The sequence below is a fragment of the Alosa alosa genome, chromosome 3 (assembly GCF_017589495.1).
Source record: "Alosa alosa isolate M-15738 ecotype Scorff River chromosome 3, AALO_Geno_1.1, whole genome shotgun sequence".
NCBI lineage: Eukaryota > Metazoa > Chordata > Actinopteri > Clupeiformes > Clupeidae > Alosa > Alosa alosa.
In genome coordinates this window covers 1,161,611-1,181,115 of record NC_063191.1, presented here as the reverse complement: position 1 = coordinate 1,181,115, position 19,505 = coordinate 1,161,611, and the positions used below count along the sequence as shown (strand labels likewise).

Here is a 19,505-nt window from a genome sequence, read left to right as displayed (position 1 = left end):
TGTGGTCTACTGTTTCTGACTGTCATTTGTTTACTGTTTCTGACTCATTTGTTTACTGAAGAAGAATGAATAACAAAGACACACACAGAAAAACACACACACACGTTTTCAGGCTTTTGCTTCATGTGAGATATATTAACTTTGCACTTACATCGACAATATAAACTTCACAGTGGAATCATAGAAACTTTATAGACAGATCATACAAACTTTACACAGGATTCATATACACTTTACATGCAGGCCTTATATAAACTTTACAGAGGAATCATAGAAATTTTACATACAGGTGAAGAGATAAAATACTGTAAAAAAGTTGTGTTGAAATATACACACACACACACACACACACGTCTTAAAGAGAATGTGTGTGTGTTTAATTTGTGCACTTGGAATGTGTAGTAGGGTTGGGTGTGTGCACACACACGTGTGTTTTGAGTTTGACTCTGTGACCACGCGTTTAAAGTTGATAAGTTGGAGTCAATGGCCCTCATTTATGAAACGAACGTACAACCAAAAACAGACATGTTGGCTATGCTCAAACCTCACGTTCAGTCTCAACTCAATATCTTTTTCACGGTTTAACAAGATATTTATCACGTTAATAAAGCGGCTCTCTGCCGATACACACACATCCCTCTTCGGCTGCTCCTCAGTCAGCTGGGAAGAGACCACAATAATAACGTAGCCTACACACACATGCACAAAAATAAACACTCATCAAGCAGCACTGTGTAATAGCAGTCAGGGTGCAAGTTCATAGATACGACTAGTTATCATTTATGCCAGCCATGAGCTCTTGTAGCCTCGTTTCGTTTAGTTTCGTTATCTTGAAATAACATGATAATTTCATGTAAAAACGTGATAAATATCTTGTAAAAACGTGGAAAAAATCATATCTTGAAATAACATATTTTCACGTCACGTTTCAGTTATAACGTGAAAATATCATTATCATGAAATAACGTGATAATTTCATGTAATAACGTGATGCATATCTTGTTAAAACATGAAAAAGATATTGTTACTATATTGAATACTTCAAGATATTGAAACTTTTCACGTAATTATTGATACTGAGCCTTTTTATTTATTTTAGTGTGGCAGCAATACGCTTCCGTAGAACTGTATGTAGTATAATATGATTCAATTTAAAGTTACCTTTCTTGCGAACCATTTACCACAGCAACTAGCGGCTAAATGGGCGAATTTGGACGCACTTTCTTGCCGTGTGCTGTCACTTTCTCCTCTGCACTGTGTAAAAGACTAAATTAATTTGCGCTGTGAATGCTAAGATAAAAAACAGTATTAGTCGGACGCAAAGCAGAATATTGAATGAAGGGGGCACCAAGGCCACAGTTGCCTGTGAAGCTTCGATTTTCAAAGGGGCATCACGATCAACGCAAGGGGCAACGAATTTCCAATCCTGGCCGTGTCATTATATGTGCATGTTCCCCTCGCCGACAGCATTTTAGCCTATTCAATATTCGCAAAAGCTAAATGTTGAAATAGTGGTAATATTTCCACGTTCATTGATAAAATATCAGGGGATGGGAAGGGGGGATGGCCGTTTTAGAAGGGGGATGATTTTGACCATCTTTATTTCAAATGGGGGATGATTTTGACCATCTTCATTTCAAAGGGGGAGGCCATCCCCCCTCAACTCGAGTGCTGTGTATGTATACTAAATGTTAAACAACAAGGCGAATCCCTTGAGTCTGGCAAAGCAAAGTGTGCGTGTGTGTGTGTTTATGTGTAGGGCTGTCAATCGATTAAAAAAAATAATCTAATTAATTACATACTCTGTGATTAATTAATCGCATATATAATTTTTGCTGTGAAAGTATTTTAAATATTTAAATTCAAATGAATAATTGAATAATCAGCATTAGTGACATTTAAGTTCAAAAACTCTTTCATTATTATTTTCACTGTTGCCATAATAATCTATGATATGACCTAATATGCTGAGGAAATAAATTCAGCAGTGCTTGGGAAGAAGTTTTTTTTCACATACAAGGCATTTCAGGCCACAGATATAACCTAGGGGACACATTGAAAATAAATTAACACTCCCCTCAATGTCAACACTTATTTCTTTGCATTGATATGGGACTATAGAGTTGATGAACTCTGGTGATATGCAAATTCCTTGCTGCAGACATTGCAGAGGACTTTATTTTAATCAACACTTTATTTTTTATCAACACCATCAGGCGTTTTTAAAAGTAAATGTTCCAATCAATGATCCAGGCAGCACGTTTTCTTCTCTCTCCTTCATTTCGGGTCAAATTTTTACTGGCTAGAATGGCTCGGGGTCAAAGGTCACAATGGACCGATTAATCTGCACTAATTTTTTTTTAATCATTTATTTTTTCTCAAATTAATTAATTGAAATTAATCAGTTATTTTGACAGCCCTATTTATGTGTATACTTAAGCAATATGACACGAGTGGTGGTGGGGATGGTGAAGGATATCGGTACAGCTGTACTGCACAGCCGTGTGAATATCCTTCACCACCACGAGTGTGTTAGAGCCGTGTGGATATCCTTCACCACCACCACGAGTGTCATATTGCTTTTATACAACAGTTCCATTAGCAACTCATTTAGTTTTTAAAATACAAAAGTGTGTTTTCTGTGTTTCCAACTCATTTAGTTTTAAGATACAAAAGTGTGTTTTCTGTGTGTTCTATCGTTCTTTCTCTTCATCCTCCACTCCACATATGGCCACTCGTGATGACTCATAGAATGCCTCCCGTCCAATCAGAGATGAAGAAATAGCTCGCATGTGTGTGGCAGTCAACCCAGGTGTGTGTGTGCATGTCTCTGTGTGGTAAAGCGAACCCAGGTGTGTGTCTGTGTGGCAAAGTGAACCCAGGTGTGTGTGTGTCCACTGGACTGGCATATGTGTGTTTGAGATTTGACTTGTCAAACTTGTGTGTGTGTGGGTGTGTGTGTGTGTGTGTGTGTGTGAAAAGACTTGCCCTATATGCAGATGTGTGTGTGTGTGTGTGTGTGTGTGTGTGTGTGTGTGTGTGTGTGTGCAGGTGTGTAAAAGCCTTGCCTTATATGCAGGTGTGTGTGTCTGTGTGTGTTTCTGCAGTGTCCACAAGGGCCTGCACTGTCACACACACTTTTAACCCCCCCCTCTCCTCCAGCACATGATGAGGAAGACACAACTGCACCTGAGAGAGAGAGGGGGATAGAGAGACGGAGAGAAGGAGAGAGAGAGGGAGGGGGGAGAGAAGGATAGAGGGGGGGAAGGATAGAGAGAGAAGGATAGAGAGGAGAGAGAGAGGGGGGAGAGAAGGAGAGAGGGGGGGGAGAGAGAGGGAGGGAGAAGGATAGAGAGGAGAGAAGGATAGAGGGGGGGAAGGATAGAGAGAGAAGGATAGAGAGGAGAGAGAGAGGGGGTGCAGACAGATGAGATGCAGAGAGACAAGACAAGAGAGAGATGCAGAGAGGAGGATAGAGAGGAGAGAGAGAGGGGGGGCAGACAGATGAGATGCAGAGAGACAAGACAAGAGAGAGATGCAGAGAGGAGGATAGAGAGGAGAGAGAGAGGGGGGGAGAGAGAAGGGGGAGAGAGAGGGGAGGGAGAAGGATAGAGAGGAGAGAAGGGGTGCAGACAGATGAGATGCAGAGAGACAAGACAAGAGAGAGATGCAGAGAGGAGGATAGAGAGGAGAGAGAGAGGGGGGCAGACAGATGAGATGCAGAGAGACAAGACAAGAGAGAGATGCAGAGAGGAGGATAGAGAGGAGAGAGAGAGGGGGGGCAGACAGATGAGATGCAGAGAGACAAGACAAGAGAGAGATGCAGAGAGGAGGATAGAGAGGAGAGAGAGAGGGGGGGCAGACAGGATGAGATGCAGAGAGACAAGACAAGAGAGATGCAGAGGAGGATAGAGAGGAGAGAGAGAGGGGGGGCAGACAGATGAGATGCAGAGAGACAAGACAAGAGAGAGATGCAGAGAGGAGGATAGAGAGGAGAGAGAGAGGGGGGGCAGACAGATGAGATGCAGAGAGACAAGACAAGAGAGAGATGCAGAGGAGGATAGAGAGAGGAGAGAGAGAGGGGCAGACAGATGAGATGCAGAGAGACAAGACAAGAGAGAGATGCAGAGAGGAGGATAGAGAGGAGAGAGAGAGGGGGGGCAGATGAGATGCAGAGAGACAAGACAAGAGAGAGATGCAGAGAGGAGGATAGAGAGGAGAGAGAGGGGGGGCAGACAGATGAGATGCAGAGAGAGACAAGACAAGAGAGAGAGAGAGAGGAGAGAGAGGGGGGAGAGAGAGAGGGGCAGACAGATGAGATGCAGAGAGACAAGACAAGAGAGATGCAGAGGAGGATAGAGAGGAGAGAGAGGGGGCAGACAGATGAGATGCAGAGAGAGACAAGACAAGAGATGCAGAGAGAGGAGGATAGAGGAGAGAGAGAGGGGCAGACAGATGAGATGCAGAGAGACAAGACAAGAGATGCAGAGGAGGATGAGAGGAGAGAGAGAGGAGGCAGACAGATGAGATGCAGAGACAAGACAAGAGAGATGCAGAGAGAGGAGGATAGAGAGGAGAGAGAGGGGCAGACAGATGAGATGCAGAGAGAGACAAGACAAGAGAGATGCAGAGAGAGGAGGATAGAGAGGAGAGAGAGAGGGGGGGCAGACAGATGAGATGCAGAGAGACAAGACAAGAGAGAGATGCAGAGAGGAGGATAGAGAGGAGAGAGAGAGGGGGGGCAGACAGATGAGATGCAGAGAGAGACAAGACAAAGAGAATGCAGAAGGGAAGGGATAGAGAGGAGAGAGAGGGGGGGCAGACAGATGAGATGCAGAGACAAGACAAGAGAGAGAGAGAGATGCAGAGAGGAGGATAGAGAGGAGAGAGGGGGGGCAGACAGATGAGATGCAGAGAGACAAGACAAGAGAGAGATGCAGAGAGGAGGATAGAGAGGAGAGAGAGAGGGGGGCAGACAGATGAGATGCAGAGAGGAGGATAGAGAGGAGAGAGAGAGGAGGGGAATAAAACAAAATATTGATGATACAAACTTTAAACAATCCAGTTATTTAACACACACACACACACACACACACATCAATCTCCAGTTATTAACACACACACACACACACACACATCAATATCCAGTTATTTAACACACACACACACATCAATCTCCAGTTATTTAACACACACATCAATATCCAGTTATTTAACACACACACACACATCAATATCCAGTTATTTAACACACACACACATCAATATCCAGTTATTTAACACACACACACACACACATCAATATCCAGTTATTTAACACACACATCAATATCCAGTTATTTAACACACACACATCAATATCCACAGTCATGGGGATCGGAACATGCTCTGTGTGTGTGTGTGAGAGAGAGAGTGAGTGAGTTTCAGATATATTTACTCCATTATACAAGACATACCACTTAATGACTCTCTGTGCACACACACACACACATTCTCTTCTCAACTAATCAAACATTCTGTTACCTCTACTATGTGTGTGTGTGTGAGAGAGAGAGAGATCACACACTCACATAGTGTGTGAGAGAAGAGGTCTGTTCACTCTACTCTTCTCACAGGCAGTGTGTGTGTGTGTGTGCGCGTGATTCTACACAACATACTTAGTCACGACTGTGTGTGTGTGTGTGTGTGTGAGGTGTGTGTGTGTGTGTGTGTGCATGTGTGTGTGTGTGTGTGTGTGCATGTGTGTGTGTGTGTGCGCAGAAGACAAACACTACCATAAAAACAACAACAAAAAAAAACTTCATTTATTTATATTCATCATGATTAACCATGAGCATCATCATCATCATCATCATCGTCGTCGTCGTTCGTAAAACTCACACACGCACATCCGTTCTTACAAAATGGTTGCTGTAACCATGGTAATTCACCACAACAGAAGCCAGGAGCAGAACTGCCAGTGGCCAATCAGATGAGAGAATGAGAAGACCTGGGCAGGGATTGGCTGTGAGGTGACTGGTGGGAGGGGCTTTTTATATTTCATTTCCTGGTTTGATTTTGTTCACCCCATTCTCAGGTGTGGGAGAGAGAGGGAGAAAAGGAAGAGAAGGAAGAAAAGAGAGGACGAGAGAGAGGGGGAGTGGAAGTTCAGTAGAGAAGGAAGAAAAGAAAGGATAGAGAGAGAGGGGGGAGTGGAAGTTCAGTAGTGAAGTAGTGCCCCCTGCTGGTGCTTAAGAGTTTGGCAGCTGGCAGCTCTTACACGTGATACAGTAGATAGCCCTTCAGACAATACACTCCCTCCTCACCTCTCACACACACACATGCCCTTCAGACAATACACACCCTCCTCACCTTCTCACACACACACACACACACACATGCCCTTCAGACAATACACTCCCTCCTCACCTCTCACACACACACACACACATGCCCTTCAGACAATACACACCCTCCTCACCTCTCACACACACACACACACACACACACATGCCCTTCAGACAATACACTCCCTCCTCACCTCTCACACACACACACACGCCTTCAGACAATACACACCCTCCTCACCTCTCACACACACACACACACACACGCCCTTCAGACAATACACACCCGCCTCATCTCTCACACACACACATGCCCTTCAGACAATACACACCCTCCTCACCTCTCACACACACACGCACACACACACACACACGCCCTTCAGACAATACACACCCTCCTCACCTCTCACACACACACACACACACACACACACACGCCCTTCAGACAATACACACCCGCCTCATCTCACACACACACACACACACGCCCTTCAGACAATACACACCCGCCTCATCTCTCTCTCTCTCTCTCTCACACACACACACACACACACACTCTTACACTAATGCATGCGTGTGTGTTCCTTTGTCTGTGAGAGGGAGAAGATCTTGTGGGTGAAAGTCAGTGTGTAATATAATATATATGTTGCCAGTGCGTTTGGAGGGTGTGTGTGTGTGTGTGTGTGTGGGCAGAAGAGCCTATGCACTAGCACACTCAATAAGCATGATGTGAATGAGGAATTAATATAAATATAAATAGTTCATAAAAATATGAAAGAATTCAAGTCTTTACCGATACAGAATATGCCAACCACACAGATGTGTGTGTGTGTGTGTGTGTCTAGGTGGCGTTGATGGTGTAGTTGTCAGCATAGCTGCCTTCCAAGCAGTTGACCCGGGTTTGTTTCCTAGCCAACACAGTGCTCTCTCTTAGTGGGGCAGCCGTGGCCTACTGGTTAGCACTTCGGACCTGTAACTGGAGGGTTGCCGTCCAATCCCCACCGCCAGTAGGCACGGCTGGTGCTCTTTGAGCAAGGCACTCATCCCCCTCACTGCTCCCTCGAGCTACCGCTGTTAATTTTAAAGCCCACTGCTTAGGATTAAGTTTCCACCTCACTGTGTACACTCGTGTGCTTGGAGTGTGTTTCAATTCACGGATTGGGGTAAATGCAGAGACCAAATTTCACGGGATCAAAAGAGTTACTTTTATTCAATATCCGAATATGCATTCGAACATGACGTGAAATATCCGTAATCGAACTATAAATAAACTAATCGTTTGTTAAAGTGCCATGTGTAGCGTATTTTACAGTCTATGATTAGATTGTTTGTTTGTTATTTTATTGTTTTGTGTGTATAGTGTGTGTGTGTGTGTGTGTCTAGAAGACAATGTTAGGAATGTGTGTGTGTGTAGGTTGGTCATATTCTGCGCCAAATCATTAATAAATTATGACTAATGACTGTAAAGTTAAATCTTACCTTTGAGAGTAAACAAATAAATACATTAAATATAAGATTTTAACAATAAATAAGTAAGGGATAATTTAATAAATAATAATAAGTAATACATAAGATGCCACTCAACACCACTAATACTGAAGCAATCACAATGTGTGTGTGTGTGTGTGTGTCTAGAAGACAATGTTAGGAATGTGTGTGTGTGTGTGTGTGTGTGTGTGTGTGTGTGAGCAAAAGATATGTTGTCTTAAGTGTGTTTGTGTTAAGTGTTCTGAGTGTTTTGTTTTGTGCTAGAATTTATTTGTCTGTATGTGTCTGAGTGTGTATTGCGTGTATTAGGTGTGTGTGTGTGTACTATGTATGTGTGTTAGTCAGTATTATGTGTGTGTGTGTGCTAGATGTGTGTGTGTATTAGGGCTGTTACTTTTTATTCAATATCCGAATATGCATTCGAACATGACGTGAAATATCCGTAATCGAACTATAAATAAACTAATTGTTTGTTAAAGTGCCATGTGTAGCGTATTTTACAGTCTATGATTAGATTGTTTGTTTGTTATTTTATTGTTTGCCATCTCATCCAGTAGCGGGTGCTTTAAACGTATTGTAGCGTCGGCCCATGACCCAATCAAGCCAATAATAGCCAATAGCCAGTAGCCACAGTAACAACTGGAGCCAGAGCCCTCTCAATAGCCGCCCTGTTTAGCGAAGGCCCATGACCAAATCAAGCGAGTTATCGCCACACTGTTTTATTTAGAAAATGGAAGATTTGAGCGGACAGTTACGACCCCAACTACCCTAAAAAGTGGCATCTAGATAGATAGATAGATAGATACTTTATTGATCCCCAGGGGAAATTCAATCTGGAAATATTTTGGGTTCTACACCGTAGATGGTAAAGTGAACCCAACTCCATCCTAACTAACCCCAACCCAACTCAAAGTAACCATGAAAGATAGGGTAGTTTGCTGTCTTTGCAAAAAAACGTTTACTTACGCATCCTCGACATCAAATCTTCACACTCACCTGTCGAGTTACCATCCAAATGAGGCAGCAGAGTCAGAGGTGCAGCAGACGGCCAGAGCATTGCCAGGCGTCCAACATCGCGTGACTGCACACTGTCCTGCACAACCGCATCCAACATCGTGTGACTGCACACTGTCCTGCACAACCGCATCCAACATCGTGTGACTGCACACTGTCCTGCACAACCGCATCCAACATCGTGTGACTGCACACTGTCCTGCACAACCGCGTCCAACATCGTGTGACTTTTAGCACAGGCTAATGCTTAACCTTAACGGCCTCATTTCCCAAGCCTATTGATATAACCTATCGAAATATGACAGTTAATAACAGGAGCTAAAAACAAAACAATTCGTTTCAGATACAATCATTGATTAATTTATTTGATTATTTCCATTATTCTTAGCCAGGATGGTCGACGATTTAAAACCTACAAAGCTACAATGAAAACAACACCGTATGGATGCTCGTCAATAAAGCCGCTCTTCTGGACTCCCGGTTCAGCCGCTTGGTCCACCTTTCGCCTGGTTGGGCAGAAACACCACGTAATTGGACGCTTATCTCAGGAGCTGAAGGAAGCTGAGAGTGAGACCGATGGCGACCGCGCAACAGAGGGAAGAGTGTGGCTGCGGCCTTAGGTGGGAAGCTTGTTTGGGGACATGTATAAATCGATCAACTCAGCCATACGCAACACTAATGGTATCCAGGAGCTTCAACAAAACTACATGACTGAATCTCCTCTCCCCGCAGACAGCAACCGCGCCGTTGAGGGTGGGGCAAAATACTAAAAATACCCACACACACACACACACACACACACTTCTCTCAACATTAACGTGCAAATACCTGTGTGTGCCGGAATGTGGTCAATAAAAAGAGGGGCCGCACCTGACCCAGATCAAATAGATTGGTGTTTCTAGCCAATAACATTAAGAAATGAATTCGGATAGGCTAGGCTTTACTCCCGCTGCTGTCTAGGTTGTCACGTTTGTTTGTGCCGTGCTGTTTATGTTTGTTTGTTTGTGCCCTGCTGTTCCGATTCTGTTTTTTTTCCCATGTAGCCTAATTTTGTGATAGGCTATGTCACTTCATATAGATTACGTTTTTTTTTTTTCAGACAGGCTAGAGCCTAAGTAGGTTACTGTTTATGACTGTCAGACAATACGTTGTTAATACGTTGTTAATACGTTTTGTTAATACGGTGTGTCTCTTTTTTTGCGACGACTAGATATTCAAATATATTCGAATACATTGCTCGATATTTGATATCCGTTCGAATGAGTTTTTTCAAAAGTTACAGCCCTAGTGTGTATTATGTGTGTGTGTATTATGTTTGTGTGCATTAGGTGTGTGTGTATTATTGCATTAGGTGTATTGCCTAAGGGAGATTATTATTATTGTGAGATTATTATTATTATTAGGTGGTAGTAGTGAGTATGTATGTATGTGTGTTATTATTATTATTACTAGGTATGTATTATTATTAGTATTAGGTTATTATTATTATTATTATTATTAGGTGTTATTATTGTGTTTGTCTTATTAGCTGTGTGTGTGTATTAGGTAAGTGTGTGTATTAGGTGTGTATGTGTGGTGTGTGTGTGTTAGGTGTGTGTGCGTGTATGTGTGTGTGTGTGTTAGGTGTGTGTGTTGTGTGTGTGTATTAGATGTTATTAGATGTGTGTGTACTAGGTGTGTGTGTGTGTGTGTATTAGATGTGTGTGTGTGTGTCAGGTGTGTGTGTGTGTGTGTGTGTGTACTAGGTGAGTTCACTCCAGCTGTAGGCCAGGAACAGAAGCAGGAGACAGAGTAGGTGGAGCAAGCTGGAGCCAATCAGATCCCAGATCCGCCATGTAGGGGGAGGGGCCAGAGAGGTCTTCTCTCTCTCCACTTCTCTCCCCTTCTCTCTCTCTCCATCCTCCCTCCTCTCCTTCCCTCCCTCCCCCTCTCTCTCGGCCGTGCTGACGCACTCCAGCACAGAGCACACGGCGGCCCCTACTGGACGTAGCCGGCACTGCAGGACGTCGTACGCCGAACACAGAGACGACTGAGAGAGGGAGGGAGGAGAGAGGAGAGGAAGGAGAGAGGGAGGGAGGGAGGGGAGGAGAGGAGAGAGGGGAGGAGAGGGAGAGGGAGGAGAGGAAGAGAGGAAAAGAGGGAGGGAGAGAGTGGGGAGAGGGAGGAGAGAGGGAGGAGAGGAGAGAGATTGTCCATCCGCCAAAGGAGAAGAACAGAGAGTTAAAGAGGTGAAGAGTAGCGCTAAACCTTACACTGTGTGGGCATTCCATCTAAAACGTTACACCGTGTGGGCATTCTGGAGAGGAAGGCTAAACGTTACACCGTGTGGGTGAGAGAGTGGCGTAAACGTTACACTGTGGGCATTCTGGAGAGGAAGGCTAAACGTTACACTGTGTGGGCATTCTGAGAGAGTAGCGCTAAACGTTACACTGTGTGGGCATTCTGAGAGAGGAAGGCTAAACGTTACACTGTGTGTGGAGTAAAACACAAGATGCAGAGAGGGTGTGGCCACCATTGGCACAGCAGGTAGATGTTTACGATCAGCGGAATTAAGGGGTTAAGACTCAGAGCACTGAGACTAACTAATGAATAGCTGACTACCAGTGTTGGGGTTTGTTACTCAAAAAAAGTTACAAGTTACTAGTTACTAGTAACTTCTTTAAATGTAGGCAAATGTCTATTTATCGTTAGTATTGTTAGTCCTTTTGGAAAATAACTTGTTACTCCTTACTTTACTTTTGAGTTGTTTTCTAACCAGGGTGCAAAATTCAAAGAGTTAGGCTACGTTGTTAATATTCGGAATTTCAAGTTTGGCATTGGTAGCAGGCCTACATTCAGCCATTGGCATGACGTTGTTTACTGACTTGGGACCAACATTATTTTGCCTGTTGTTGACATTTCAATAGAAAACTATTTAACGATCCGCAAAACATCTACCTACATATCAGGCGCATGACGGAGTTTATCTTGATTATCCTACCGCTTGCAGATTATCCTACCGCTTGCAGATTATCCTACCACTTGCAGATTATTCTACTGCTTGCAGATTATCTTCATCATTGAAACATACGTTATATCCTATAGCTTAGACATGCATCAAACCAACAACGCATATCAACATTGTTATAACTCACTAGAATGCAAAGTCTGTTGTAACATGGTGATGTGAGCTGATTCACAATGAGCATCAATATCCATTCTCACCGGGAGGAACTTTTAACCTTTTGCTAGGAAGTTGGATTTCAGTTCTATCGTGAATAACTTTGCTGAACAGAATGCTCATTAGAGTGAATTTCTAATGGGTGAGTTACAGGTTTCATGTTTCTTATGGTGTAGGGATAGCATTAGGCTACCTGTCAGCTGCTGGAATGGTCTGTGACCTGTTTGTGGGTAGGCTACATTCTGTAGCACTGCAATGCTGATAAATGAATATAACTTGGCTACATATCGCAATTGTGTGCATATTGCGTATGCAATGATCATACAGCCAGTCAGTGGGCTTCCGTTGGCGTGACAGTGTTTCGACTGCCGTTGGTGTTCAGTACTTTGGGATCCAGCGAGATGGCGGATTAATGATAAACAATTGAGTGAGAAACTGGATTATTAAGTAACTAGGCTACAACTATCTCTTATCTATCTTTATCAGACCTCTCTCTCACTGTCTCTCACTCTTTTTCTGTCCCTCCCCATATCTCTATCCCTTTCTCTCTCTCTCTCAGAAGGCAGACGCATGGTGTATGATGTGAGAATAGCATGAGTAGTAGGTGAAAGCTTATGGCCAGGATGCTAGGTAAGCGTTAGCTATAACAGCAGGTGAAAGCTTGTGGCCAGAATGCTAGCTTAGCGTTAGCTAGTACAGAATGTGAAAGCTTGTGGCCAGAATGCAAGGTTAGTGTTAGCAATTACAGCAAGTAGTTTCATGAGCAAACTCCAAGCAGTTATCAGCCATTGATGCTTGATATCACAGCCTTAAGCCTTGAGAAGCAACTCTAAGCCAAGCAATGAACATTACAAGCAGCCTTTAGCATTGAAAAGCTAAGCCATTAACATTAGCAAAGCAGCCTTTAGCATTAAGAAGCTAAACTATCAATATTAGCTTAGAATCACCCTTAGCGTTAGTGAATACAGTCATTAGCGTTAAGAAGCTAAACTATCAATATTAGCTTAGAATCACCCTTAGCATTAGTGAATAGTCATTAGCGTTAAGAAGCTAAACTATTAATATTAGCTAGAATTAGTGAATACAGTCATTAGCGTTAAGCAGAAGAACCTTTAGCATTAGCCATCAGCTAACAAGAGGCTTAAAGCTGGAATTTTCAGAGAGAAAAAAAAATGCTCTAGAGCAGTGTCCAGAAAACAACTCATATGCGTATCTCACACACACACACACTTCATACATGGTGTCACACACACTCAACACTCAATAGATGAGTACTTCCGTGTTGTCACACACATCATTTAATTAATACACTGTTCAACCAGACACACACACACACACACACACATCATTTAATTAATACACTGTTCAACCAGACACACACACCCCCCACCCACCACCCACCTCTCCTGACTGTATTTGTACTGATTATACCCCCGCCCTGACTGTATTTGTACCGATTGACCCCCCCACCTCTCCTGACTGTATTTGTACTGATTGAACCCCCCACCCCCCCATCCAGCTTCTGTCCAAATGTCACCATAGCAACAGCATCAGCTGCAGTAGCCAAGGGGGAATGGAATGATGCAATATTACTCACAAGTGGGGTGAGGGGGAGGATGTCATAAGCCAAACTGGTGACTTCATAGGTTACTGCATGATCTCATCACATTGTAGACATGCCTGATTACCTCATAGGTTAGTCTGATGATGTCACTAGTATGCTTCATAACACCATGACGTCACCATGATGCTTGATGACATCACCAGTTAGCTTGATGACATCACGAGTCGGCTTGAAGACCCCATGAGGACCACTGTGGAGCAGGTCCAACAGGGCAGGACTGTGTGTGTGTGTGTGTGTGTGAGCAGGTCCAACAGGGCGGGACTGTGTGTGTGTGTGTGGGTGTGTGTGTGGGTGTGTGTGTGTGTGAAGCACATGTGTGGACCAGCACACACAGAAGAACTCAGAGTCCTCTAGCCTGCTGAGCTCAGGAGAACTAGCCTCACGTTTAAAAACCACATTCCCTCAGAAATAGACCTTATGGCCTAAAACAGCCTCTTAGCAAGGGGAGCGTTAGCCAAAGAGCTCCTTCAGAACTTTGCGTCGCGTGCAATGAGGACATTCCAACTGAAAACAAAGTGATTAAACAGATTTTTAGCGCTAACGCTTGTTTGCATCACATGGTGTTAGGACTTAGTGTTAGTTTAAAGACTTAGATAGATAGATAGATAGATAGATAGATAGATAGATACTTTATTGATCCCAAGGGGAAATTCAAGGAACTTGACTTGAGTGGACTTGAGTGTTCCGAAGTAAAGTGGAACTCAAGAGTGTTCCAGAGTGAAGTGGAACTCAAGAGTGAAGCGAATGCTGTTTCCTGAGCTCAGTGCATATGGAGTGGTGGGAGAAGTGATGTCAAGGACACAGGAAGTGATGTCACTCACCTCTGGCACGCCCATCTTCCGACAGGCATCCAGAAAGTTCTCCACATTTCTGCGGCATTTTGCCATACTAAGCTTTGGCTGCAACACACACACACACACACACAACACGACACACACACACACACACACACACACACACACACAGACAAACACATAGAGTGAAAATGATTAAACACCTCTGACTGAAGGCTCACTTGCATTCTGCACATAGACTTCTAGTGGTGTGATGTGTGAGAGTTTTGGTGGAGTGTGTGTGTGTGTGTGTGTGTGAAAGAGAGAGAGATCCGTCGGAGTGTGTGAGAGAAAGGGTTTGGGTAGTGTGTGTGTGTCAGAGAGAGAGAGACAGAGAGATATGTCGGTGTGTGTGTGTGAGAGAGAGAATTCAGGTAGTGTGTGTGTGTGAAAGAGAGAATTCAGGTAGTGTGTGTGTGAGAGTCTATTGCTAAGTCCACACTAGGCCGGATATGTTTTAATACAGATTTTAGGAACGGTTTCGATGTACACATTATAGAACATTAGAACACAATAGGCTGCCTCGGGTGGTGGACATTATAGAACATTAGAACACAATAGGCTGGTGAACATTATAGAACATTAGAACACAATAGGCTGGTGAACATTAGAGAACATTAGAACCTCAGGTGGTGAACATCAATAGCTTCTAATAATCAAGAGCCGTTGTTACGTAATCAAGAGCCGTTGCTACGTGAACCAGGGAATGGAACACACACTCATACATCATCAGATGGAACACACACTCGTACGTCATCAGATGGAACACACACTCGTACGTCATCAGATGGAACACACACTCGTACGCCGTCTCTTTCAGATGGAACACACACTCGTACGTCATCAGATGGAACACACACTTTCAAATGCCGTCTCTTTCAGATGGAAACACACACACAAATGCGTCATCAGATGGAACACACACTGGAAATGCGTCATCAGATGGAGAACACACACTTTCTGTCGTCATCAGATGGAACGCCACTTTGCGCCCGTCTCTTTCAGATGGAACACACACTTTCGACGTCATCAGATGGAATTACACTTTCGTCACATCATCAGATGGAACACACACTCGTACGCCGTCTCTTTCAGATGGAACACACACTCGTACGTCATCAGATGGAACACACACTCGTACGTCATCAGATGGAACACACACTCGTACGTCATCAGATGGAACACACACTCGTACGTCGTCAGATGGAACACACACTCGTACGCCGTCTCTTTCAGATGGAACACACAAATGCGTCATCCAGATGGAACACACACTAAATGCGATCATCAGATGGAACACGCTTTCGTCGTCATCAGATGGACACTCGTCACGCCGTCTCTTTCAGATGGAAACACACTAAACCGTCATCAGATGGAACACACACTCGCAAATGCGTCATCAGATGGAACACACACACTTTCGTCGTAGTCTCTTTCAGATGGAACGCACACACAACGATACATCTCATCAGATGGAACACGCCGCGGTCTCTTTCAGATGGAACACACTTTCGTCATCGTCATCAGATGGAACTACACACTCGAATGCGTCATCAGATGGAACACACTTTCGTACCGTCTCTTTCAGATGGAACGCACACTCGTGACGTCATCAGATGGAACACACACTCAAATGCGTCATCCAGATGGAACACACACTTTCAACTGCACATCATCAGATGGAACACTTTTACACTGCGTCGTCGTCTCTTTCAGATGGAACACACATTCATTACATCATCAGATGGAACACACACTCGTATGTCGTCTCTTTCAGATGGAACACACACTCGTACGTCATCAGATGGAACACACACTCGTATGTCGTCTCTTTCAGATGGAACACACACTCGTACATCATCAGATGGAACACACCTTCATTACATCATCAGATGGAACACACACTTTCGCCCGTCTCTTTCAGATGGAACACACGCACAATGCGTCATCAGATGGAACACACACTGCGTGCGTCATCCAGATGGAACACACACTCGTATGTCATCAGATGGAACACACACTTTCGTCACATGCGTCTCTTTCAGATGGAACACACTTAAAGACGTCATCAGATGGAACACACTTTCATTATGTCGTCTCTTTCAGATGGAACAACACTCGCGTGCGTCATCAGATGGAACACACTTTCATCGTCATCAGGAACACACACTTTACGTCGTCTCTTTCAGATGGAACACACTCGTACATCATCAGATACGCACTCATCGCCATCTTCAGATGGAAACACTTTCGTGACATCATCAGATTTGTCACTCGTCGTCGTCTCTTTCAGATGGAACACACAAATCGCGTCATCAGATGGAACACCTTTCGTCACGTCATCCAGATGGAACACACTTGTATGCCGTCTCTTTCAGATGGAACACACACTTTCGTACATAATCAGATGGAACTTTCTTTCAGATGGAACACACACTTTCGTCGTCATCAGATGGAACACACACTTTCGTCATAATAAAGATAAGATGGAACACACTCGTGCTTCATCAGATGGAACACATAAATGCGTCATCAGATGGAACACACTTTCGTCGCCATCTCCTCTTTCAGATGGACTTTCGTCATCATCAGATGGAACACACTTTCGTCACCATCTCTTTCAGATGGAACACCTTTCGTCGTCATCAGATGGAATGCCATCAGATGGAACACTTCGTCACAGATGGAACACACATTCGTTACGTCATCAGATGGAACACACACTTTCGTCGCGTCGTCTCTTTCAGATGGAACCTTACACTTGTAACGCTCATCAGATGGAACACACTTTCGATACGTCGTCATCAGATGGAACATACACACTAGTCGTCATCAGATGGAACACACGCAAATGCGTCATCCAGATGGAACACACACTTTCGTCGTGCCATCTCTTTCAGATGGAACACACACTCATGCGTCATCAGATGGAACACAACACTTTCGTCGTCGTCTCTTTCAGATGGAACACACTTTTCGTGCGTCATCCAGATGGAACACACATCAGATGGAACACACATATGCATCAGATTCATCAGATGCCATCTTTTCAGATGGAACACACGCTCGTACGTCATCAGATGGAACACACACTCGTGGAAACGTCGTCATCAGATCTTTTCCAGATGGAACACACACACTTTCGATGGAACACACACTGTTACATCATCAGATGGAACCACCCACCACGTCTCTTTCATAGATTCACACTCTCGTCATCAGATGGAACACACACTTTCATTCGTCTCATCAGATGGAACACACACTGTCATCGATCGTCGTCTCATCAGATGGAACACACACTCGTACATCATCAGATGGAACACACACTCGTACGTCGTCTCTTTCAGATGGAACACACACTCGTACGTCATCAGATGGAACACACACTCGTACGTCGTCTCTTTCAGATGGAACACACACTTTCGTACGCCGTCTCTTTCAGATGGAACACACACTCGTACGTCATCAGATGGAACACACACTCGTACGTCATCAGATGGAACACACACTCGTACGTCATCAGATGGAACACACACTTGTACGCCGTCTCTTTCGGAGTTCCGCAATTCAGTCGTCCAGACTTCGCCACAGCACCAGCTCAAAACGAGTTTGTGATTGGTGGAGAGGGGGAGCTGTGATTGGAGGAGAGGGGTAGCAGGGGGAGCTGTGATTGGAGGAGAGGGGTAGCAGGGGAGCTGTGATTGGTGGCTTACCACTGCGGGGGAGGGCACATGGATGCTGGCGATGGAGCGCGGCCTGATGTGATTGGCCAGATGGCACAGCACCACTCCATCCATCAGGGCTGAGCCAAGGTCCTCCGGGAGAGACACCTTCAGTCTGCTCTCAATGTTCTACACACACACACACACACACACACACACACACACACACACATTAATTCTCTGGCATTTAAACAGGTTATGTGTTTGCATGTGTAGTATGTGTTAGGGCTATAACAATACACCAAACTCACGATTCGGTTTGTATCACGATTTTTGACCCACGGTTCGATACAAACCTCAATTTTAATTTTTTTTTGAGGGGGGTAGTTGGGGGGAACACCTCTTGGAACACCAGATGATTACAATATAATATTGCATCTGTATTATTTTATATCCTGATATAAAAAAGAGAGAATACTGAATGTCAGATATTTATGATGGCACACTTTATCCAGATTATCCTATAGCCTAGGCTACTATTTCTATTACAACTCTACCTCTTTAATTCAGCTGTCTGGTTGAAGCCTGGAAAATATTGTAAACAAAGTTGGCTAACTTATCATAGTCTAGTCCAGTGTTTCTCAAAGTGTGGTCCGGGGACCACTGGTGGTCTGCAAGCTATCCCAAGTGGTCCGTGAGCAGACGTGGTAAAATATAATATAGATCAGTTGTTTGCAATATTGAACCAACTTGAAATCAACTTGTATCCAAACAGTTCTGCAACACTGCCTATGTAAGCTATGCCAGTTTAAATCATATGAATTCTCTGACACAATAATGTGTAATATACTGTTGTAGGTCTACTTTTTTTTTAAGCTAGGTGGTCCTTGAGGCTTTTTTTTATTTGTTAAGTGGTCCTTGGTCTGGAAAGGTTTGAGAAACACTGGTCTAGTCTACTGGTTGGACTGTTCAGTTTCCGCATGTGTGTTTAAGTTTCAAGGTAATACTTGTTCTCCTTGGGACAGGCCCTTTTGGGAAACATTGCTATTGAGATGATCAGTCAACTTGAATGCAAGAGCTTTAACCAAATGTGTGCAGCATGCTAATTATGCTAAGCGGATTTAATAGTAATTTAGCTAGTTGTCTTCTATGCGTCCTTGCTTTCACGATTGTGACTGTTTTTTTTTATTTGTGCAGGCCGAGTCGTGCGTTTCCATTCAGCGAGAGGGAGAGAGAGAGAGAGTGGGGCAAGGAGAGGGGGTTTACTTCTATACTGTTTGGTAAAGTTGAACACATAGTCTACAATGAAAACAATGAGGCACACAGAATTATGATTTATTTATTTATGTTTGGACAACGTAGGCTACCAGTAAGTAAAGCGGGAGATGTGTGTTG

At 44.0% G+C, this 19,505-nt stretch overlaps 1 protein-coding gene across 1 annotated transcript in view; it reads right to left on the bottom strand.

Annotated features, from left to right (window-relative positions):
• Positions 1-10,525: 10,525 nt before the first annotated feature.
• lrch1 (leucine-rich repeats and calponin homology (CH) domain containing 1) overlaps positions 10,526-19,505 on the bottom strand; it is an 81,094-nt gene continuing 72,114 nt past the window's right edge. Inside the window, exons 21-23 of the mRNA XM_048239420.1 lie at positions 18,162-18,299; positions 14,434-14,511; positions 10,526-10,857 (exon numbers count right to left, since the gene is read on the bottom strand). Of these exons, the coding sequence (XP_048095377.1) occupies positions 10,570-10,857; positions 14,434-14,511; positions 18,162-18,299 (504 nt within the window). The 3' untranslated portion in view covers positions 10,526-10,569. The remainder of the gene's footprint in view (positions 10,858-14,433; positions 14,512-18,161; positions 18,300-19,505) is intronic.